Raw genomic sequence first — 25,896 nt, forward strand, 5'->3', positions numbered from 1 at the left:
GTTTTCACCTTGATCCTAAGTTTTTTATACAATATTATAAGTTAATCACCATATACTTCACTGAAGGCCTTTTAAATATATTTGCATTTCATTATCATTGAAATTCATAAGCAAAACCAATAGAGTGTTCTTCATTGACAACAGCATGTCCCCAGTTATCAGGAATGTACAACACGTCACCTGGTAATTGTATACATTCTATAACATCAGTGTTATTATAATGAGTGATCCAATCCTGTACATGTTGGATACTAAAGAATGCTTTGTTGGGTGGCCACAAGTACCAATGCTTTACTCCATACACTAAACCATTGATGGCATCTCTGTGGAAATGTGGAGGTGATCCTGACCCTTTCGGACCTATGCAGTTGATATAATAGTGATGGTTTTAGGACAGTATAAACACCACAAGCCTACTAACTACAAGATACATGGGTGCAATAACATAATTGATCCATTACTTATACTGACCTAATATAAACTGACTAAGACTAATAGAAAAGTTAGACAACATCTTTGGTACAGGAGCATCTGATGCTAAATTAGAGTATTGTTGTAGCAAGTGAGCGTCAAACAGATATGGAGGATATCTGTGCGGGAAAATGCAAGACAGGATTATGTAATGGAACAAATGTTTACTTACTTCATTACAGCCATCTTGTCAAAATCTTCAATAAACTGGGATAATGTAGTACGATATTTATTGTGAAAACCATATAGTTCAGCATAAGGAATGTCACTGAGTTTTACAACAATATCACCATACCTATAGTACATATATGGAAATTATTGCCTCTATACTCAGAGTATCTGCACCCAGAATATGCTACTAGATAATCAACTAAATACCTTTTGATGAAGTCATGTTTCTTCCAGTTAGTCCATGCTGGCCACTCAAATAAAATGTCCTTGAACACTGCAGGCTGATTGTTAGGATAGTGATACAGTTCAAAATCTTTAAGATCCACAGGACGATAAGTACTAAATAATAACGATAGATTAGTTGTATGCTGTTCACAGTGCCAACAATGTGTTTGACTACTCCAATAGAGTAATCAGGTTTTATAACACATACATATGTAGCATTGGGTTAAAAAATCTAAATCCTTTGAGCCAGCAATACATCCAACAACATCTCTGAGAACAAGAAAGTAGTAATCGTTATTTTGGTTGCCCATCAAAATGTTCTGTGGATTAGGTGATTACAATAATAGTTCAGTACTGCAGCAGTGATCAAGAAGCATAGTAGCATATATTTACTACTTTTTTATTATTAAAGAATAACATACCACACATCACACATCTTTCTTCCAATGTAGTAATTAGTGCACCAGCCACTATCCAAGTACTGATCAATAGCGTAGTCTGTTGCATAGCATTGCTTAGCTGTTTCAAATAATATTATGTTGTTATTTTCACATGTATTTATTTTGGTTGGTAGAATCAGCCTGGTTGGTATAGTGGACTGTGATTGTAGCTCCATCACAGTTTGATGGTGACCACTATTAGCTGCCATTTGTATTGGTGTTAGTCCATATTTATTGTGTTGGTGGGTAGGACAACCAACTGTTATCAACATCCTGTGTGTTATGAACATGCAATAAACACTCACGCATCTATGACCTCCAAACCTAATACACTACTGTAATTTAAATTTATCTTTGCGTAAAAAATGTACAGTTATTTGGGGCTAGAAAAATATCAAATAACTAGTATTAGAATCAAGAGTAGGGAGCTGACTTCTCGCAGCACTGGAAAAAATATTGTCTGTAATGTTTGGTGTGTTGTAGTTCAAAGGTAATAGCCACACAGGCTGAAACTTTGAACCTTGAATTAAACAAAGACATGGCCACAGTTGTATAAAAATAGTTAGAGTAAAATTGTTACTTTAAGTTTTGTATATGAAATTTGTTTCACAACAAAGAAAGAGAATTGTGGTACAGACTAACATTAATGTATATACAGTGGTATCTAGATTATCTGGCTTGACAGAGCACAGGATTACTGCCTGCTGCTCAACTAAGGATGTGCATTCCAATATTAGAAAGCAAAAAAATCTATCTATAGAGGCTGATTTACTTTTTATGCTGTACTGTAAATACAGTGACTGCTTTATTAGAGTATTTGACGGTTGTATTAGAGTATCTACTAGACCCACCCCTAGATATGCCACTGTGTGTGTACCTCACTAATTCCAATCTTCCTGAGGCAGCAGCAATATGTAGAATTGTGTTATGGTGATTATCTAAAATACTTTCACAATGAAAGTGTTTGCCAAGTTGCTCTATAATCATCATTAGGTCACTGTGTCCTATCACTCTAGTGAGGTCCTCAAGTGAGAGATAATCAAGCTGTAATGACTGAAAATATCATCCATTATTGGCTGTGTAATACATTACTATTAGATATATAGTACATTTATACTTAATAAAAATAATAAAATGATACTGCATGGGTGTATTATTATCAGTGCATTGACAACTTGCTAGCCACCACAATATCGCTCATACACTTGACAAAACTTGGAGCAAAGAATCAAACTAGGGTCAAATAATATGGCCTCAAATATTATATGGAGGTATGTATATAATATTATATAACCTAATTAATTAAAGAGGTTGTAAAGTGAATGTTTGGAACCTATTTTGTGTTCACTAAAATGAGGTGGTATTAAAGATATGGCAAAATATTCTAATACATAGCAAATACTACTGTATGGATCAAGATTCTAACTAATTTATCTAATTGTGTTGATAAAGTTCTATACTTTAGATATCAGCTACAATGTTTTATTTATTTATTTATTTATTAATGCTTTACAGCACAAGTGCTGAAGGTCTGTAGGACACCTGGTCCTACAGCCTGCTCAAAGACTTTAGCTACATAAGGTGTGTTTGAAAAGTTGGAGAAAGGAGAAAAAATCCATGACTTATCTGAGTTACTCTCTAGAATTCCTATGGATATAATTACATGAAAATAACAAGGAGAAAACATCCTGACCACCTGGTAGACTCCTGTAAGCGTTCGAGCGTAAATTGGATGGCTGCAGGTTCAAGGCCACCAAGGTCCAGTCATGGATTTTTTCTCCTTTCTCCAACTTTTCAAACACACCTTATGTAGCTAATGTCTTTGAGCAGGCTGTAGACCTTAAAGCATTAATAAATAAATAAATAAAACATTGTAGCTGATATCTAAAGTATAGAACTTTATTAACACATTTAGTTAGAATCTTGATCCATACAGTAGTATAATGTATTCATCATGACTTTATTTACCTTTGTCCTTGTTTATGTCCCATTTCTATCTCTACTACCAAAATAAATGTTGATTCATGAGTAGCATGTAATGGCCAGTACAGTTTACCATCAAATGACAAATACAACAAGTATCCATGCAAAAACAGCCAAGCTGTATAAAAAGGGTAAAAGCCTGGGTGAAAAAAGTTGTGAAATCAAAGGTGGCAGCCAAATCATGCTAACAATAATACAGTTTAATCATGCACAGCCATTATTAAAATTTATTATTAACATCATTGCAGCCATTTCATGGCCGCCACCTAAATTTCACAACTTTTTTTGCCCAGGCTTTCGGAGGCCACACCCCTTTTATACAGCTTGGCTGTTTTTGCATGGATTTCACTTCTTTTGTACCCCAAAGCCAATCATAAACTGGCTTTGAGGCTTGTTTTTACACACATCATTGTTCTTCTTATCTATATACAGATACAGTGATGATGATATAAGACAAACTAATGCTCCACCAATACGGATAATATCTACCGATCCAATACAAAAGCCAAAGGATCTATGTTAATACTGATGATATTATTGCTCTATAATTTTGTGCTTGCTTGTTCATGGTTATATGGTTTAATACAACATCAATATCGTGTCCTGTACAAAAACTCCAATAGCAGCTTGTGGTATATTTTTGATATACTACAGCAAACTAGCCAATAGAATCAGTATATCACTTGTACATTTGATATATGCATCTGATTGGCTAAAATTTTTTGATAGTGTTTAGTTGTTTTACCAGTTAGGCATGTCCGACTTGACAACTGCTGGTACCATAGTAACCAATACCTGTTACCTAGCAACAACATCGTTGCCTAGCAACTGTTGTTGCTAGGTAACCACTACTGATTTTAGAAATGATTTTGACACCATAGCAACGGTTGCTAAGCAACCACCAAAAAGCATGTAACTAGGTCAGGTTTACATTTTGTTGCCTAGCAACAGTTGCTATGGATTGTTGGACCGATTTTCAAGAAGATTGCAGGCTGCAACACATGTGCATACTCCTTGAGCATGCTAATCGCAAGGAATTACTTACCAGTACTAATAATGGTGTAAAAACATTAGAAATTGCTGTTACTGGTTCCAAGTGGGAGACGAGATGTCGTATTAACATATTATACTACAGATATCATGGTATTCGAAATATATACCAAAAGATATACATATTTAGGAAAGGGTGCCATAGAGGCGAATTCGCCTCGCACTATAACATCTTTTCTAAGTTTGTATATCTTTTGGTATATATTTCGAATACCATGATATCTGTAGTATAACATATACATATACCCAGATATTATATATATATATATATATATCAGAAACTTGTCTATATATATATAACTACTAGTAGAAAAATATGCATCAGACTGCATGCTGTGGTAGCCACATACTCAATAGTCATACATACAGCATTAGCCATGCATGTATTACATGCACAATACCTTTATGTATTCTAAATTGAGTAACTGTAGCACTTGTTTGCTAGATGATGGAATTTGTGAACTGTTTACTAAAAGTTTAGCATAAAATCTTGCAAATCCTGCCGCCTTGCTTCTGGCTGCTGCATGTAGAGCTGTATCACCATTGGTATCTTGTGATGTAAGACAATCCAGTACACTACATGTGGCACATTCAATGTCAAGTGCTGCACTTGCATTATACACTAAATTCTCTCCATTGGGCAAAACAGGGGCAACAACAAACAATGACAATGAACATATATGGTGATGTAACACTTTCACACTTCAGATCAAAGGAACTGCCTGGGCTACATTTTGTATGTAGCCCAGCTAGCGGGCTACATACGAAATGTAGCAGGGCTACAACTAGGCTGTTTTGACATATAAGGAAGATCAGGGGTGAATGTGGTAATTACAACTATTATGCAATACTTTGAAGTTGTATTTAAAGCCTTAAATCAATCAGTTTAAAGCCTTTGAAGTTACTTCATGTATTTGAGAGTACCTTTGATGTACTTGAAAGTGCTTTGGTATAGTTTCAAAAAAGTTTTAACTATAGCACTAGCACTTACCATGCAAGATTTTCAAAATGTTTAAGAAACCTATATCCCCAAGAGATAGTTTTTATTGTGGGATTCAGTTTGTCTCAATTGAGAACCACAGTAGACTCAATTGTAAGCCACATGAAACTCACAATGTAAAGTGCATCTTGCCTATATAGGTTTTATACACATTTTAGTAGTTTTTAAAAGAAAGAAACACTTAACAACACAAATAGGCAGATCAAAGGCATTATTCCTTTGATCTGCCCAGATCAAAGGTATTATTTCTTTGATCTACCCATGCAAAGTGTTACATATTAGCTGTAGCATGGAGCATTCGGGCTTTGCCTGATATGTACGCCCTCTGCCCTTGGGCAGTCGGGCATACATATCAGGCAAAGCCCTCATGCCCATGTTACAACTATTACTTGTAGTATATAGTTATGTGTCTTTTATGTAAGTTGCCATTGATATGCCATCTAACTTAAAATGAAGGGGAGAGTGTGCTTTATTTTCCACAAAGTATGTGAGTTTGTTTTTTCTTTGTTAGGCATTAAAGAACAATTTGCTAGTTTCTGTGGTGTCATTGTTGAGAGCTCTCTTAGTGGGTCATTCCAGTGTCATTGTGGCTTGTGGCACATTCAGACACGTAAAACAAAGAAATGGCTATATGCATACATATGCTTGTAACTACAGTACATGATCATTCTCAGACTTAAATACTGTGCTCTACCACAAATTTAGAATTTCAGCTTGGCTACTTACTGACTACACCTCAAGCTAGTAACAACTGAGCAGTCTTTATATACTTGAATAGCTACAGTAGCCTAGCTTGTTCAGTTTTCTTGTCCAGAGGCAACATATTTTGCTACCAAACAGGTTTTAAAGAGCAAAGTCAAAATGTACGTAACTCACTATCAATCACCCTATTCTGCTAAACACTGTTAGCTACACTGAAACCTCTCTAATCTGACACCTTTGTAATCCAGAATACCTCTATAATCTGACATTGTTTTGTATACCAAAAATACTTTTTCTATGTGATACTATCTCAACATCCTTGCTATTCTGACACAGTTTTCTTATCCCAGTGAGTATCAGATTATAGAGGTTTCACTGTACCAGTTTTCTCCCAAATACAACCAGACACTGTGGAATTTCAAACACAAAACTGCATATTATTTGCTGATATACAACTCCAGGTTCATAACTAAAGTACCATACTTACCTGTGTAAAATAGAAAATATAGCATTCAGGTGTGATCTCAAGTCCTAATATACGTAGCACTCAACTTTAATTTGTATTGCATTTGCCACAGTGCTTTAACATAGAATTAACTTTATATATATGCATGGATGAGATTATTTTCCATAAATGCAGTTGAGGTGTGAAGTGGGCTTAATAAACTACTAACTGTACTTTATATATGTAAATGCCCTGGAACTGTGAAAAGGCTAGTACACTTTATATACATATTTCAAAAATTTGGAATTTATAACTAGAGTAGGGACCATAGCACATCGATAAAAAGTGCTGAAACAAGCTGGAGTAGTGCACAATATTAAATCACAGTAAAACAATAAGAAGTGTTATATCCCTACTGTAGGGATAGGGATATAACACTTCTTATTGTTTTACTGTGATTTAATATCGTGCACTACTCCAGCTTGTTTCAGTACTTTTTATCGATGTGCTATGCCTCTGTAGGGATATAACACTTCTTATCGTTTTACTGTGATTTAATATCGTGCACTACTCCAGCTTGTTTCAGTACTTTTTATCGATGCCTACTCTAATTATAAATTCCAAATTTTTTGAAATACTTGTTTGTTAACTTTTTTTGTAAATAATATTATTATGTGCATTTGAAATGGCGCTGCATGCCCCAGCTATATCGTCTGAAAAGTGAAGTATCCATTACGCTTCATTGTCAGTTATGTTCAACCCATTACGTCCATGAAGAATGCATTGAATGTACTGTGGTATGCCAAAAGGCACCTCTTGGGCTGAAGTGATGTTGAACCGTGAAAAAATCAAGCCCGTAGCTTTAGCCATTATCGAGTTATGCTTGTCTGAAGGCATCAGGCAGTCAGTCACACAGTCAGTAGAAAATTCCATTTAATAAAAAAATTTAAAATTCCATAGCAACTTGTTGAAAGCATTCTGAAAACTTTTTTGGGCTTAGTTTTACCTAACCAATACTGCCTCATCATTGTCTGGAAAATTGAGGCTGTTTTTTGGATGATTTATTTCATGGGCCATGCCTACTCCTTTGTGGTCCCTACTAATGATACACTTCAATCCAATGGAAAAGTTTAATAAATAATTTAAAGCATTGCTTTGCTCATAATACGTATATGAAAAATAATAGCACACAGTACTAGGCCTTGATGTTAATATAGCATTCAGCTTTGCCTTGTGCTTATATTAGTTTCCATGAAACAGTCACAACAATGCTTTAACATAATTATACATAATGCATAGTAATAATTACATGCAACACTGCAACTAACAGAAAATCCACTAATATTTGTGACCCAGTCTGGGAAAACTGGTCTTATCACCTATTTAAAAGTATCGAGAAATCAAGTAGCCAACAGCTAAGTTTCCTGCCATTTTAGATAGTTTTAAACTGAGGTTGACTGTATAAAGTGAGCTCCAAGAGGGGTTGGTGGTGGGAGCCTGGAAGGAGGGCAAGAAGCTGTTTAAAAAGTTGAAGAGGAAGACGTAGGAATGAATTTGGTCAGGCCATTCAGGTATCAAAACTGGCTTAAATAAAAGAAAATTTATAGCACAGGTCTTTATTCAACACCACGGAGCAGTACAGCCACATACAACCACCCCCAGGTTGAACAGAGCTCCATTAAGGCCCCACACCACACATACATATCACCACTGGGCTTGGGAAATGCAGCCAGCAAAGCAGACCACTCAAGTCTAGCTGATTTTGATTGTGAAATTTGATAGTTTATTCATGTAGCTTTGTGTTCTTGGTGAAAAATCAAATCTACTGACATGGGTGATAAAACCGGTTTTTCCAGATCCAGTCACATTTGTATTATACTTAGAATCAGCTGTAGTTATTTCACATTAACAATGTGCTACTACACACTAGAATTTGAATTTTCCATGCCCTGGTTTGTACTTGTTAAGCTGACATAGAGCTATGGGAGGTCAATAATGTATGTTAAGCTTAAGTCAGCACCCTGCTCTTAAGTGTTAATGCTGATGCACTGAATATCTGTGGAAATCTGGGAATAGAGTTTTTGTTTGAAAGCTTTACATCATCTTACCAGGAAATTCTATATCTTCCTTTTTTTACAGTGGTGTAACAAATCTCAATTCGGTACAGCATTTTTCTAGCTTACATATCTAAGTGTTTATATAGAACTTACTCTTTTTCATCAGATTCCTTCAAAAGAATATCCAATGCTTTCACATTACGATAATGCACAGCATAATATAGTGGACACCCCAGAGTGTGTAGAGTAGTGTGGTTCATTAAATATCCAATTACATCCTAAAGATACAATGCAAGTTCCAGCTGTCAAGTATTGTACACAATATGCGGTACATTATAAACTGTAGCTACATATCAATACTGTTTATAAAAGCCTAGCACGAGCATGAAACCCTATTACATTAGCTAACTAAATACTGGAGCTAAATAAGCAATTAAATACTATGCAAAGACACAATGCAAGTAAGATTTACTCTAACAAGACATACATATAAATGTTGGAAGTCACATACCTCATGTTGTCCTACTAGTTGAAGTGACTGAGTTGCCAAACTATCATGTCTACCCCTCAGTGCATGATGGATGGCAGTGAATCCACTATCACTGTACAACTGGATCCAGTCCAACTGCTTCTCTACTAACTTGATAATGCTATCAATATCACCATTGTAGGCTGCCTTGTCCAGTTGGTGTGCAATAAACAGATTACTTCTTGTAGTATTACAAGTTATTATTGTCAAAAGTAGGACTAGACATGATAATCTTTCTGGCATCATGGTGCAGTAATGTTTGGACAATCCTATATTGCTGATCTATGCCAAGATGATATAAAAACTTATTGGGATTCAATTGTGCATATGATGGCTAATGTAGGAAGTCAGTTCAAAGTTTATTACATTGTATACTTATATTTGCCTTGCAAATATTAGAGCTGTAGCTAAGTAACTTAGTAGTCTAACAACAACTTTGTATGGTACAGGCTGCTTTTTTCTGTAAATGGTCAGTCTTTTTTCTGAATAAATATGATCTGACCATAAGAGACTGATCTAACATGGCTCAGTGAGTTTATGGTATTAAAATATTTTGTCCTTACTATCCACTTTGTTGACTTTGAAATAAGACTGAACATTCAAAGTATGCTTACACCATGGCCAAGCAAAGTTAAATTGTAGTTTATCACCCCCAGCTGCATGGTGTTTCAAGCAGTATGGTTACTAGCTATATACTCATAGCTAGAAGTGCTATAGGTATATAGGCTGAACCTATCACTTCACAATTTCCTAACCAATTATGCAGTATGTCCAACAGCTAATTAAGTGTGTGTTTATGTGTGCGTGTGTGCGTGTGTGCGTGTGTGTGTGTGTGTGTGTGTGTGTGTGTGTGTGTGTGTGTGTGTGTGTGTGTGTGTGTGTGTGTGAAGTGTGCGAAATTAACAATCAATGCAATTTGAAAGCATAATAGGTTACCAAAAGCATCAAACAGTATAATACAGTGGAACCTGTCTAAAGTGGTCAACTTTGGGCCAGAAATATTTGGCCTTTATAGATAGAGAGGTGGCTGCCTAACTCAATATCCTCTATAAAGCAGCCATAGGCAACAAACCAAGGCTTGGCCTTTATACGAAGATTCCTGGGATTATAGCTATCCTCACACATGCCTACATTTCAATCCATTACTTACATAGCTAAAAGGCATAAACAAAGTAGCAGAATGGATGACCAACAAGAGCCAGAAGATACTGTATGGAGACATTATCACTAGGCTGTCTTGCTACAAAGCCAGTGAAGGAAAAGCTGTAGTTTAACTTTTATTTTAGACTAGAAAGACAGTTAGCTGGTAACTGCACAACTGTAAATTCAGGAAGTTGTGAGGACTGATGAAGAAAGTTTCCGAAGTGAGAGGACGGAGCAGAGACACACGTGAGCCGCCACAAGGCAGATGGACGTACCTTTTTTTGTGTAGCTGTAATTGTCTCAATAGCTGTTGTATTCTGCAGTGATTGTATGGTAAAGGAAACTAATAATCATGATATATTGAACTCGAAGGCCGCTGAGAGTAAGAGCGACCTTACAAATCAACAAATCAACATATTGTGAGGTGAAATTTATAGCTATATAGAATCACGCGAAGACACAAAGCCATGGAGTAGTTACACAACTGTGAGTATAAACTGTTATACTAGTTTACTCACCATCATGGCTGTTGCTGGCCGCTTTGTGAGAGGCTTTTTTGTATAATGAAGTGCTATTTGGGACTTCAAAAGCTGGCTGTTATACGTGTTATAGAGGTGACAGCTTAATGCAAACTATTTCTGTACAAACTGATTGAGAATCGGTCGGGGCCATAGTCACGTGGCCGTTATGCTGAGGTGACTGCCCAACTCAGGTGGCCGTTAAGAGAGGTTCCACTGTAGTAGTGATTATTAAAAATTAATTATAATGCACAATATGTGTGCCAAAAAGCAAAAAATATATATATACATTTCATATTTGAAAACATGTAAACAACAAAATAATTTTTTTTTGCTGGCACTTTACATAAATAAGATTGAGATACTCTAATAGAGCAGTCACTTACTTTAATACAACAGTTCATTGAAAGCATGATTTTGAGGATAATAGGATTGATTTATGAGCACTGCTCATCATTGTAGAAGTATAAACTTGATAGGACCTAAATTTAATCCCTCTCACAATTAAAGATTGAGATACTCTGATACAGCAGTCATATGCTCCAATAAAACAGTCATGCAGTTACAGTTGAGCTACGGTAGATATATAGAAAATGTGCATTAATAAGTGTCAAGGTAAAGAAACCATTTTATTATTTATTAGCTTGTCACAACTACCTCACAGTAAGTCTGGCTTTATCTGAGATAAGTCTTCTTTAAAGAAACAAGAAACTGAAAAGTCAGATTTGTGCCATGGTTAATAACTTAAATACATGTAAAAGGAAAATTTTAAACTTGGTTAGGGATTATAAACAAGGAAGGTCACCTACATAGTACATATCATAAAATTATTTTTTCGCATGAATGCATGCATCAACTATCAATTGCTGGCAAGTGAAGTGGTCATTACGCCCTTTCCAGCTATGCTCGGCATGTTATACAACATTACAACAAAGTACAGTATTAAGCACTTCTGAAATCAATCCTGTCACTATAGAAAATTCCCATTATAAACATGATAGTCAACATAGGGAAGCTATTATGCACTACTGCAAATCAACACTTTGCATGTCAGCAAAAAGAATCAGGAAACAAAGGACTCGGACAAAGGTAAAAAGGTAAGTCCATGATGCATGCATTATACTTACTGTGGCATTACATAGTATAACTCAACAACATTTTTTTTACTGTTAACTTATAGACATCATTTCAGCTGTACACGTGCTTTCAGGTGGACATCAATTGGTTAAGCAGTCACAGAAAATTCCACTGAATAAATAACCAAAATTAAACTTTGCAGCAACTTACTGGTAGCACTTCAGGTGAAGACATTTGTGAGCTTGACTGCCAAAATACCATATAGCAAGAGTTCATCCTCTCTAAAAGTCTCTATATTATGAACTCTTGCATATAGGTATTGTGAGACTGGTTTTTGGTCTATATATATGTTTTTGTGAGAAAGTGCAAACCTGTACTATCGTACCGTATGATAACAATAACTATACATGTAGCTGTATAGCTAGCACAATAACAATATCATTAATTTGTATATAGATTATGAGGTTTGTACAAAGGCTATGTATAACTAAACTGTATAATTATATAACAGTGGCCGCTGATACAGGGGGGTTGCAATGGTTTCAGCTGAAACCCCCTCTGAAAAAGTGCACGCGCCCCTGATTTATTTACAATTCGTGTGGGTTATAAAATCACCAACGGTTATGCATGGTGTATCACACTGGGGCCTTTTCTACTGGCCAACCTTCATACTTTTGCCTTTGAAATCACTAATGAAGCGTGTTAAGCGCCTCTAAAATAATTATCGTTTTAGTGCTGTTTTGCTTCAAAACTTTCTGCGAATGCCTGGATCAGCTATGAAACAATGTTTTGGCGTGATTTTTTATGATTTCCTATAGATCTATGTAGCTATAGGCCACTGAGCTATAAGATTGAGTTAACAACCCCAGCTAGACAGACTATGAGAGAGAAGACCATCATGATTATGATGAATGTGTACAACAAAAAAGAGATAAGTATGTGAATCCTCGGACTAACATGCGACCACAGATCTGATCTACACAGTAGTCAGTTGTGGGTATGGCAAGGAATGAAAAAAGTATAACTACATGCATATGTACATACATACATACAACAAGAAAAAGCCCTATAAGGTAACTACAAAATCTAGTTCAATCAGTCTGGGTCGATAGTCCTTCCTCCCAAAAAAGATCCTCTGAGATGCAGAAATTGATGCCCCAGCCATTTCATTCAAAACAGCTCTAACACTGGCTTTTGAAAACAATAAATCTTGATCCATGAAAAAAAAACTGCATCTTTAAGTGCATTGACTGAATCAGGAAGGTAGTGACCCAAGATACTAACTTCCACAGTACTGCAATAATTAGCGATATTCAAACGGTATGTAGCTAAGTGCATAGATTATCAGTAGCTAAGTGGGATCACAGTTATTGAAAACTTCCTGAACCTGAAGCCCCCTCTGAAAATTCCTAGATCCGCCACTGCATAACTGAGAAGTAGTTATTTACTAAGGCCAGGTGAGGGTGATAGCTATGTGTATTGCTCAAGGGTAAAAACAAAGCATGAGGATTGCATGATGATTCTACATATACTTCAAAACCAAGCATTTTGCATGCATTTCAGTGGCCATGAAATCAGCAAACCCACTGGAGCACAGCATAGCTAGCTAGTAGCTACTTCATGTAGGCTGCTATTATTGTTATTGTTGTAGGCTGCTTTGTTATGTAGCTATACTTCACATGATCAGGGTGAATTATTGCACTGATCAAATCAACCAATCCTTAACCTCTTAATATGATGTTTATGATATTACAAACTCCAACATGCTGCACGTATTATTTTATAGTAACTTAATTAAAAGGCCACACCCAACTATGATTTTGCACAAAACTTCTGCTGGCCAACATTGATGTGATTGTATATACCACTACAACAAAAATGCCTACAAAATCTCCACTTACTTGTGTACTCAAAGGGTTTGGTTTGACTCGAGGGCTGGCAGGTGCAGCATTCCGGACAACTATAATTTACGCGCTGGGGCTTAAATTGGGATACTATAATAATACCAAAGCAACTGAGACGCCCGTCGAGAGAGGCTGAGTGAGAGGCTCTGGGAGAGGCGTTGATTTTATTAACGCCTAATATAATATGTGGAACGTGGGCATGTTGCCTTTATATGGACTTGCTGCTTCAGTTGTTGCCAGCTGACAAACGGTTACGCCACTTTCAAAATGCCGCAGCTTCTTGCACTGATGATTCTGTCGAATTTTGTAGCAGTAATAGCTCAGAGTCAAGATACTTGTTTTGAACAATGTTCAGCCCTTGTTATTCTTCAGTTGAATGAGCAGTTCTTCTCAGCTCTTCGTAAGGTTGAATCTGATGGAGATGTGTGCATGATAAATGGCAACAGGATAGGCCCATATCAGATCAGTGAACAATATTACGATGGAGCTGCAGAATGTAGACCATCACTACAGAACGAAGGTCAGTAGCTTTATGATACTGGCTCATGATCAGTTCTAGATCAGTTCTAGATCAGTTCTCATGATCAGTTCAGTGAATACTGCGTAACACTTTATAGCTAATAGCTACAATAGCTACGCATCAACAAGAGCTGCATGCATGCATATGTGTGTGTTTGTGTGAGTGTGACAGATGCGCAAGGTTATCAAACAGTGTAGCTAGGTTAGAACAAGAGTTTGTGATACTTATAACACTGTGTATTAGACTGCAATCATGCAAAATACTGATTGTTGACCACATGTAAACAGATTTATTCACATGATACAATTCAGTATGTGAAAGTCTATGTGTTATTGTGGTAAGAATATGGTTACAGGTATTTGACAGAACATGCCAGTTTTATAGATACATGCATGGACAATACGGACCATATCAAGATAGGTCAACAAAGTAAATGGGTAAAGAATGGCACTTGAATAGAATGGTCTGGTATGAGACCCTCCAAAGCTTGAGCTCATTACAAATAAACAACTAGACAAGGGAAATTACCATATTTATACTTGTTTAAATGGTAAATTCTACCACTTCTGATTAGTGGTCTGCATGCCCTCGAAGGTATCCATTGTAGATATCAAAAACCATTATTTATATGCATGGATGTATGTACTGCATGGTACTGATAATAAAGGTCAAAAGTATATTCTCCCATAAGAAAGTAGACAAATACCATATTTGGTATGGTAAGTGATATCTACCAGTTTATCATATGTAGCATACTAATTGAAGCTTTTTGTAGCCAGTGTGTTTACCACAAGAAGCCATGCATGCTATAATGTGTATGTTGTTTTAATCTTTATATTGCTTTAGACAATGTCTTAGTTATGAAATTCATATTATATTGTAAATCTCATATATATAAAAACAATTTCAACTCACACCAAATGCCACAAAGCTAATGCATCCTTTAGGGATTGTACCTAGTGTGTAAAGAATCCACACCTTGGCCTAGCCTATGTACCAGCCATTCAACTAATATGGTCATATGAAATATGATATATATCCAGCAGATTATATTATTTATTTTACATGTGTGTCAGTGGTAGTGATTGTATGGCTTTTGTCATATTATTCAGACAGTGTGGCACCTAGAATATTATAATTCATAGCTCACTACATCAACTCTAAATGGATGCTACAAGGTCCTCCCTAACGAGCAGTAGAACAGTGCAGCACCACTCTACTTTGCTTAAGATCTTGGTAGCAAAATAACAGTGGTTTTACACACTTCCTTTTTCTGGGGAACCTCTGTACTGCACTCATAAGGAAGTATCCACACAAAAGGAGAGTTAGGGATTTGAATACTATTAGGATTAGAGCAATAAAAACACTGAGACAATTAACAATCTTATCTACATAGTAACATACTTTTAATCTCTCATTCAGTCAGCAAAAAGTTAATTGTTATAAGCGTGCTGTACTACACATCTTACAGTTGAAGTAGAGCTAGCTATTTAGTGTTTTGTATGTGTTTTGTATTGTATGTATTGGTGTGCTGTATATGTGTGTGTGTGCTCTGGTAGGGAAGAATGGCTATTGCCGACTACCATGACATTAAACTATGAATCAATCACTACCATGACATTAAACTATAAACCAATCAATCAATCAATTAATCAATCAAATCAGTAGGCAGATTAACTGTAGACATGCTTACATGGTATGTAAAGCAGTAGCTGTACTTGAACTTATAATTCCCTTGCATCTGTTGTAATAGTTGGAATCTCAGAAGTTATATTTGTGATTTCCTGATTGACTACAAACCAGCTGGCCTGAACTGGGAAACTGGGAGTATAATATTATTCACAACATCTTGGTGGTAAAATCAATCCCAAACATGTTCAATGATTTGAAGCATTTCATGTAAATTAAACTAAAACTCACTAATTTATGGATTTTTCTAACAAGTATGATGCCTTCAGCCAGTACAATTACATGGCCAATGATTTTGACAGAAGTCGTTGGTGTGCTCTATGAATTAACATCTTTATGCAAGAACATAAGCAAATTAAAAAAGAGAATGGTACATGCATTGTGTCTCCTGCAATGCATTAAAAGGTAGGTAAGTATTATTTTGTCACCTACCAAAATTATCTGTAGCTTTGAAACCAAACTTTTAACAGTTGAATTGATGTATAGTTGGCACATTTCGCATATGCTTGAGGTGCAAGTTTAACAATTGCCAATTTCTGTCACTGTGTATGAGATTACTGATAATTAATTGTCATGCTAAAAATTAAACAAGTTGAAGTCATTTAACATGTTGTTTGTGAATCAACACCTTACGTGCTAGGCAAGAACGGAAATGAGAAAAAAAACGATGAAGTAATCGAGGTTATACATGGTGTGTTATATGCAAATTAATAGACACTTAATTAAACAATGTCTAACTGTGAACCTGTAGACCTTTATCCACTGTTGAGTTTTGCTTGCCTAATGGCATCAGTTAGTCAGTAGGTAAGTATGATTTCTAGTAATCAATTATTATGCTAGCCAATGCTGCCAAGATTTTGTGAAGGAAATGCTTCTGGTCAATATTTTAGCAGGACAACGCAAACCATCGTGATCCTCATGCACTATTAATAATGAATGATACTGCTAAGTTCTTTAGCAGTAAAAATTTGAGACATTTGTAATGTTATTGTACTGCATACAGTGAACAAATCATTTACAGTGTAACTAAGTGACCTTTACAATTTAATGTTTTCATCATACAATTTGTATAATTTTAGGTCACTTTGTTGTAATCCATTTATGTCTATGTATTAACTTGACGACTGCTATGTATACGTATGTACCTTGCATAGGAATGAGATGGGGTTTCGTTTGGGGTAAAGACAGCAGGATTTATTCAGAGGAAGTCATTAAAAGTTACATTTGCAGAGAGGCCATGAGACGTTCTCATAATAACCAGCTGAGTATAAGTGGACTTGCTAGATTGCACAAAGGAGGATTTCAAAATTTAAGAAATCGATCACTTTTACCGTTTGGAAACACAGTAACTACAATCTATAATAATGGTGTGTGAAGATATTTACCCATGCCAGTATCTAAAATATACAAACTAACTTACTCATACTTAAAAACCCATCATGTCTTTTTAGCAACTTTATATTTTTATGTGTCATGAATAGCATGACACACTGATTAATTATAGCTAGCACTGCTATTTATTTGAATGCATTTTGTTTACTCTCCCAAAAGCCTTGTAGTGTTAACTGGCTATGTGGTGCATATTAAAGTACTTCTAGCTATTTAGGGAAAGTAAAAAAAACAACCTTTGCTAGTTGTGCAGTTGAAATATTGTAGCTACTTTTGCTGTGGATCAATATGAAATAAAATTCCAGTTCTCTATTGTGTGAATTAACCATCTTACAGTTGCAAACTTGGTTATTATGCTATGTTAATTAACTTCCAGGTGGGGTTGCTTGCTGCATGTCCATGCATGTATCTCAATGTTACATGTTGCAGCATACTTTGGTAATGTGATGTCTTGGTTGTCTATATATAGTATGAATACTTTTAAAAGAGTCTGGGTATTTTTTGCCTTGTAGTTTTAAATTGAGACTGCATAGATGTGGTCTTGATACAAATTGTGCATAATTGCTACATATTGTGTGCACATAATGTCTTCATGTTTGTTGGTCCAGGATCTCAACCAAATGACACATCAGCAGTGTGTTTTCCAGAATGTAAGCCTGGACAATGTTGTATGGATGGAAAATGTTATTGCTTTGATGCTGATAACAATACAATGAAGGAGTGCCCAGGTATGGATTACAAAAGTCACTGTATCAATACAGTATGTTAGTACTGTATAGTAGGGATTATAAGGTTTGAGCTTTCTTGCCCAACTCAAAACCCAGCCTCACGTTTCCTTCGTAACAGCTTTGCAGCATTAGTTAGACATAACCAAGCACATAAGCAACTGCAAACCCTTCAACAGGTTTCTATGGATTTTTAAACTGAGTGCTAAATGACTGCCTGCCTGACTGACTAATTCCCCCAACCAAGCATAACTTCACTATGGATAAGGCTCACTGTTCAATGTTGTTTCAGACTGAGATGTGCCAACCACAACAGCTATACAATACATGAATCGTGGACCTACCATTGTCCTCCTTTTCTTTCTCCACTACCACATAGGTGTTGATTGGTAGTGACTCATGGCATGGTTTTAGTGCTTTATTTTCCATACTATGATGTGACTGGATTGATTGCAGAGGTGCTTTTCATACTGTTCTTCATTTGTAACACTGTATAATGCGTGGAACATAGCTTGAACTGAAGCAAATGGCCACTACAATTGATAGACATTCAAACGTGATTTCCGTAGTGACTGGATTGATTGCAGAGGTATTTCTTGTACTGTTCTTGATTTGAAATGCTGTATAACAGGTGGAACAAAGCTGAAAAAGAAGCAGAATGACAACTTCATATTTCAGTCATTGATATATGGGGCATGCATTCAGTTGCAGGTTAATGTCTGGACCATTCTTTTGTATGTAATGTTAATGATTATGTTATTGCATGTGACAAACAAGTGCATTAGAAAATTTGCATTTGACTGGGGCCATTTAAATCTGTAGCTGTATACTAGTTGACATTTAATTTATAGTATAAATGTTAGCTAGTATAGCTGCAGATGTAACTGATTGACCTCCCTTGTTTCATTACTTTTTTATCCGTAATCCATACTCAAATGTAAAATTTTAGTTTTTCCTTATACTCGTACATTTAACTGTGATTCACAAATAGTTACCTTAGTTGGTTTGTCCAGTGCCTAGTGGTAACTAGACAAAGGGCATGCCTCATACTATTGTTTTACAAGTTAATTGATGCCTAGTTGTTGTCATTTTAATTTTTACATACAGTGGAGTGTGACACAGCAGGATTGCGACTTGATCTGGTGTTCATTATAGATTCTTCAGGAAGCATTGGCTCTTCCAACTTCAATGCACTGAAACAGTCAATAGAAAATATAGTGACGCCACTGACAATCAGTCGTAGAGGCACAAGAGTTGCTGTAGTACAATTCAGCACTGATGTTTCTCTTCTTTTCAATTTAAATGCACATGAAGAGAAGGAGTCTTTACTCGAAGCTATCCGAAATATACGCTATATTGGTGGGTTTACTGACACAGCTGAAGCACTCAGGCTTCTAAGGACATCAACGTTAAATGAATTATTGGGAGTACGTCCTGTGGAAGGTATTCCTGTTGCTATTTTGATAACAGATGGCCAGTCTAACAACCCAACAGATACTAAGCTACAAGCACTAGCACTTCGTAATAGTACAGAGTTTGAAGTGTTTGTTGTTGGTATAGGCAATAATGTTCGCAAGGATGAGTTGATAAATATTGCTGGTGATCCTCAGTCTGTTATACAAATTGAAAACTTTAATGCATCAGAATTTGACAGATTTGAAAATCTATTTGCAGTGCAGGCTTGTAGAGGTAAGGAAGAAATCCATACATTATTAATATTAAACCTTGAAAGTTTGGTATTTTACTTCCTATACACTGTTTTGCAGCTTCGGATTCTGTTCCACCTGACACTGATGTTACTAGTACTGTTGGCCAAGGTGCAGTGGACTATTATCGTGTGCAGATCCCTGATGAAGGGGTTACCTTGAGATTTGATGTGGAGGATGGTAGAGTACTAATATGTGGTTCAAGGGCTAACCGCAATCCTGACTGTCGTGATGCTTCAACATATGAATGGAGGTGTGAAGCAAACTCTTATTGTGATATATATGTGGCAAGTGAAACCAGAAAACGTCAAGTAGGAACCAGCTTTATTTTTGTCTCTATTGAAGGAATAAATAGAAACAATGAGGTTGTTATAGAGACTATGATGGGTGATGAAGCTGTTTCTGAAGGTAAGATACCATAATTGGGGTGTATACACCTACTGTGCAAATGTGAATAATCTCAAGGCAATATGTACTGGTTTTGTTCTCATACTTAACTACATTCAGCCAAACTTACAAATTACGGATAGGTATCGAGCACTTCCATTTCTGTGTCATTAGGACATTTCCTTTTTATAGAAATATTCAGTGTGTGTTGTGTGTGTGTGTGTTCCATTGTGCACATAATAAACAAGAAAGTTTATAGGAAAAACTCATTTCCAACTTAAATGAATTGAATAAAAAAGATTAATTTATCAAATTTAGTCTGACACAATGTGCTGCACATGACATTTCTTGCTACACAGCAAACACTTTCAATGAACTTTTGTTTAATATCACAGTCATGTCTCTAGTCATCCTAACTGATACAGTGATATTTCATGATGATCCATTATATGAAGTACCAGTCACTCATACTTCAGAGGGAATGGATCCAACTACCACTTCATTGTGTTACCAAATACATGGGGAGAGTAATAACTATTACAACTTGATATCTGACACTTGTATACAAGTAAACGTGTTTTATGCTGCCTTTAGTACTAACTCAGATGCTGCAAACTACATTAAAGCAATAGGAATCCTAGCTCATGATAGTGGAGGTAGTTGTATTAAGATTGAGTTACAAACTAAACGATGCAAGCTAACCATTGATGACTCAAGTCTCAATGGATCCTATAGTCAGAATAAGATAGAAGTTGTTAGTACTGGAAAGCAAAGCTATGAAGTGAATATTCCAAACTGTAAAGCAACTCAAGGTGATGACCTGAAGTTTAGAATGGCTTGTCAAAAAGTTAGTGATCTAAAAGTGATCCAGTTTTCTGTTATTAGAGGAGGTGGATTAAGACCTAGTGCACATGGAATAGTTGGTAAGGAGCAGACAGAGGCCATGAGTTTCAATGTATGTGTATATTACAGGTCAGTTTTGGAACGTACCAATAGATGTGGTAAAGTATGATGGTAACTACAATAAACCAGTAAACTCAACTTTTCTAGTCACTGTTGATCATAACTCTTCCTCTCGATCATTCATAGCTGAACAACATCCAGCTACTTGGGATGGAAAGAGGATACAGTGCCTGTATGCTGGTAATGCTCAGGGTGGACCTATCAATGAAGTGGATGTGCCTAATGATCGTGTAATTGAGGGTGATTATGAGGAATACGAAGTGTCTGGTCTCTTTGAATCTGATTTCCAGTACAATCAGTTTGAAGATGATCAGTGTGCTACAGCTGCCGTCAGTTATTAGACACTGTCTGACTGTGTATACAACACATGTAGCAGAACTCATAGAATAATAACTTAAGGTGACTAAATTTAGCGATACACTAAATTCAACGATTTTGTATATTGGCGAAATTAGCGCATACAAAATTTAGCGATTTTATGAATTTGTGAATTGATGTAATTATACATTTTGCAGGTTTAGCGTGTACTAAATTTAGTGAAAAAATCAAAAATCGTTAAAATGATTAAATTTAGTCACCTTAAGGTATGTAATCTACTAAACCTACTTTTCACTCAGATCAGACAAACAATTTCATTGCTTGTGTGTAGTCTGCGTACTGTATATTTTTTGAATTAATGTGTACAAAGTTATGATATATACTTACTATATACTTCAAATTGCAAGCAAAGTTTAGGTCCAGAGTATATATATACAAGTAGAAGGAAAAATTAGGAATTTTAAGCTGGATTAGGGATCAAAAAACAAAAAAGCAGGAAAACAAGGGAACAGCTGAAAAGTTGTGAAACAAGGGAGGTCGCGTATACCTGTAGATATACTAGTGGACATCCAATCCCTACTCTTCGGTCTAGCTCTATAACCATTTTGAAACCATAAACATTTTAAAATATTCAACAATTAAACATTAAATTGATACTGATGAAAGCTGAAAGTACCCTAGTTAATTGACAGTGTCTATTATAGGCCTCAAAAAGTGCACCTACTTAAGAAGTCATAATGATGGGAATATGCATGCAGCACTAGTATGCTTGTCAAGCTGTAGTGGCACCAACAGGAGTCCCCATGCATGACTGCTCATATTGTCCTTAGTCTTCTCAATGAAGCCATGCACCTATAAAAATCCTGTAGTTATCACAAACTTATTATGTGACTTTTTCCTGGTTTGTAGGGACAACTTCCCGCATCTATTTGCATGCAGGCAGTCAGTTAATTAGAATCCTTTGTAAACTTATTCATACTGTAATGTAAATTTTATGGTTTCAAGAGAGTAGCTAACTTGATGACTTAGCTCCTAGTCTATGACAGCTATAGCTCATCAATTCACAGGTTATCAATGTGGGTCCCTGGTGGGATAGTGAACAAAACATTCTTGACTGCTGTATTGAAGTATTTTAATGCAGGTGACTGCTCTATTAGAGTGTTTCAATCGTTTTAGCAAAACAATCCAAATAATGCTGTGCTGTAAAATCCAACCTACAGTATATCCAACCGCTATATTGATGACCTTTATCTGGTATTTTCCATTGGTCGCTCCTGTTTCTGATTTACTCAAATTCTACTTACCCCTCTGGAGGCATTTTTGAGCTTGGCTATGCCTAACCAATAATACTGCCAAGCTGTTATGAAGGCTGGTTTAAGGTGATATTTTTGGGCAAGAAAGCCCAAAACTGCATGATTCCTAATATACAGTACTACCATACTGTATATGATACATATGATTTGCACATATCAGTTTTCAGATTCTCCAAATATTTATGGCACTGTTCACTGGATATATTGGACTATGAAATAACAAAAAGTGAAAAAGGAGCTTTACCAGTTAAGTGTTTTAGTGGGATATTTAGTGAACGATGCTGAATGACTTCACCAGTGGTACTAAAATTCCTTAGAAAAATAGAATTGTGGGCCAGGAGTGTATCCAGGATGTTTCCAAAGGGGTTTAATGATCATTTAGAGTGTACTTCATGGTGTTAAACTCTATGTAATTGGTTCTTTGTATGAATAGAATGTATAAGGTCAACAGAATTTATAGGCCTGAAGGTATGATTGAGTATAGTCTCACCAGCGAGACTGTATTTTTTCTTTGGTTGGGAGTTTTTTTCCCAACCAAATGACAAAAGAAAAAATACAGGCTGGCTGGTGAGACTAATGATTGAGGTAATAGTTGTGTAGTGCCTTGCAATGTGAGTATAATGATGTGTACAATATAATACAAGTAACTTGAGTAGTGTATTGTATCATAACTTAACTAGTACCGGTATATTGTGTCATAACTAATATAGTGCATTATATTCCAGATTTGGTAGTGAATTTGATGCAGGGGTCTGGGGCACCACTGACAGATCTCGACCATTTTATCTTGTGCTTTTCTGCCTTTAAGTTAATATGGCTGGTCAGGTGTATTGTTACAGTAGCTATCCAAATAACTATATCCAAATTCTACAGTTAAAAGCTCAAAATTTAATGTTTCAAACCATAGTACTAGCTGCAATCCATTATGAATGTTCTATTAGAGTATTTTAGACTGCTCTATTAGAGTATCGCTATCTTTATTAGCATTTTTCTCTCTCCCTAAAACTGGCCTTTTGGACTTATTCAAGGGATTTCCTGGCTGGGGTTCCTGAAATCCCTTTTGAAATTTGAACCTGAGGGCTTGTAGCGAGAACACCAAAGTGAAACCATCTTAGTTGTTATTGTTATTATCTACTTTACCAGTTAGGCACTGGAGGGTGTACACAGAAGGCAGAGCCTGTTCAAGGTGTTTACCCATAGCCTAGGAGCCTAAGCGTTTTTGGCTGCACAAATATACCGATAGAGCAAAGCTACAATGCATCTAATAATTGGCTAGTCTCACGGCACCCGACCCTAAACAGAGGGTCTGGTGAAACTCCACAAAAAGTTTAAGTTTAAGCCCTGGCCGGAATGTTTATTGGATGACGTTTACTTGTTACGTAAGTGCAATGTTTACGTCATAACCAGATTCGCTTACAGCACCACCAAACTAATGGCGCTACTTTATTTGTTCAACATTAAAACAAACCCAACAGAACTGTATGGCCGTTTTCTCAACAATTTTAAGCGGCAAAGTCACCGGATGTAATTAACTTTTATTTATTTATTTATTTTTTTTGGGGGGGGGGGGGGGGGTTTGTATTGCATTAAACATATATACATACATACATTAGACATAAATTTTACAAAACAGAGTCTCTGAATGAACTAATAAGTCCACTGGAGGACACTTTACAAAGTGACCCTGTGAGGATCTCACTCCTCTAATACACTGGATTGCAGAGCGAAGGAGACAAAAAGATAAACAGCATCTAATCCATCCCAAGACAGCTACATATGGTTCTTTCCATTTCTGAGAAAGTAAAATAGCCAATCTCTTGTAAAATACAGTGGCTTCATGACCCATTCCTCCTGTAGCAGAAGACACCAATGGGGTAAATGTACTGTGTTCCACTTCTCGGAGTCGTGACTCATAAGCTCTCTTCTTCAAAGATTCATGTTTCCTGTAGCTTGAGTGAATATTGGATCCTCTGTTGGAAGTTGCTAGTGGATTGAAAACTCTGATATCTGTGTAGCAATTCTCAAAATGGCCGCCCCAAAAACCATTCATTGAAATATCCAAACGTGCTCCATCCTCAACATTAGCTGTCTTATATTTAAAAGTCTCATCATCCAGTGGCTGCAAATGAGGTTCAACCTCTACATCATGACACACCTCAGTTAAAAGCTCAGCAGTTAGATCCCTCACCTCATTGTGTCGTATTGAGGGAAACCCACTCTTTGGACATGACAATGCATGATCAACAGAGAATGCACAGCCATGCACATGCACAGTGAGCCGGATGGTGTTCGGGTGGGCAGCCAACCATACCGCAATGCAAGAGCATCTTGAAAAGCTGTCTTATGTAAAGAAAAGCCATGTTCTTGTACAGGTAAAGCTGTTAGCCAGCTAGAGGAACCCTTTTCTTGTGCCAAACCAACAGCCATCTGAAGCCTAGTTGTAAGCTGAGGGAGCAGCTCCTTTGAAAGTGTGGACAAATTAAGCATCTTAGATTCCTTGATTTCTATCTTTCGTGAAAGCTGACTACATCTAATATCTGCTCCATAGTTGAAATTCTGTGACAGGATGTGCAGTTGTAATGGTGCTGTAACATACAGGAGGCTGAGAATTCAGCAGGTGACAAAGAATCAGGAGCAACAATGCCCAAGCTTCCAAATCTAGTTGGCAGGGCAAAAAGTGAACGTTGTAATGTACCAGGAGAGTCCAGACCAATCAAGGCTGGTATGAACTTTGTCAACAATGCCTTCTCAAGTTTGTCGAAAGAAGACGAAGTGTCAGGAACTGTACGTGATACATACAGCCACCTACTAATTAAACCATGAGTGAAAGAAGTGTAAGCAGCATGTGGCTGGGAGATTGCAATAGAAGAAAGTTTGTCAATTTCAGAAATCCAGCAGTCAATTTTATCCACAGTAAACTTTTCCACATACTCAGTGGTACTAACTGGAGCACTCAGATGAGGTCTACCATCAGATGTTACATTTACAGTAGTATCACTAAATATCTCCTTACCAATATGTAATTAACCGTAGGCCGCGAATCTTTTGAAATGTACGCATTACATAATCAATTTGAAATGGAGGATTGATTGAAGCTTCCAACATTCTGGCAGTGCCAAACTATTTATACACAGTTTCACCACTCTTTTTAGGGTCGGGCGCCGCGAGACA

General features: G+C 36.4%; 2 protein-coding genes across 5 annotated transcripts; one reads left to right on the forward strand and one right to left on the reverse strand.

The window, feature by feature from the left end:
• Positions 1-34: 34 nt before the first annotated feature.
• On the reverse strand, positions 35-13,802 carry LOC136268618 (uncharacterized). Of its 2 annotated transcripts, none has more exons than XM_066064003.1 (10): positions 13,713-13,802; positions 9,056-9,355; positions 8,698-8,822; positions 4,742-4,916; positions 2,185-2,360; positions 1,290-1,580; positions 850-981; positions 644-766; positions 472-590; positions 35-360 (listed from the first exon to the last, which is right to left on the reverse strand). In XM_066064003.1, the coding sequence occupies exons 2-10, from the start codon at positions 9,317-9,319 to the stop codon at positions 95-97; spliced, it is 1,671 nt and encodes a 556-aa protein (XP_065920075.1). In that variant the 5' UTR covers positions 9,320-9,355; positions 13,713-13,802; the 3' UTR covers positions 35-94. The 2 variants fall into 2 exon arrangements, with proteins under 2 accessions (XP_065920075.1, XP_065920076.1); XM_066064004.1 differs by having other exon boundaries at positions 9,056-9,350; positions 13,713-13,801.
• Positions 13,803-21,492, forward strand: LOC136268616 (uncharacterized). 3 transcript variants are annotated; one of them, XM_066064002.1, is made up of 7 exons: positions 13,803-14,235; positions 17,079-17,291; positions 17,922-18,041; positions 19,146-19,727; positions 19,805-20,152; positions 20,527-21,050; positions 21,104-21,271. In XM_066064002.1, exons 1-7 carry the CDS (start codon positions 13,983-13,985, stop codon positions 21,125-21,127), a joined length of 2,064 nt encoding a protein of 687 aa, XP_065920074.1. In that variant the 5' UTR covers positions 13,803-13,982; the 3' UTR covers positions 21,128-21,271. The 3 variants fall into 3 exon arrangements, with proteins under 3 accessions (XP_065920074.1, XP_065920071.1, XP_065920072.1); XM_066063999.1 differs by having other exon boundaries at positions 13,807-14,235; positions 20,527-21,054; positions 21,104-21,492; XM_066064000.1 differs by having other exon boundaries at positions 13,807-14,235; positions 19,194-19,727; positions 20,527-21,054; positions 21,104-21,492.
• Positions 21,493-25,896: the final 4,404 nt, after the last annotated feature.

The sequence above is a fragment of the Dysidea avara genome, chromosome 10 (genome assembly GCF_963678975.1).
Source record: "Dysidea avara chromosome 10, odDysAvar1.4, whole genome shotgun sequence".
Lineage (NCBI taxonomy): Eukaryota > Metazoa > Porifera > Demospongiae > Dictyoceratida > Dysideidae > Dysidea > Dysidea avara.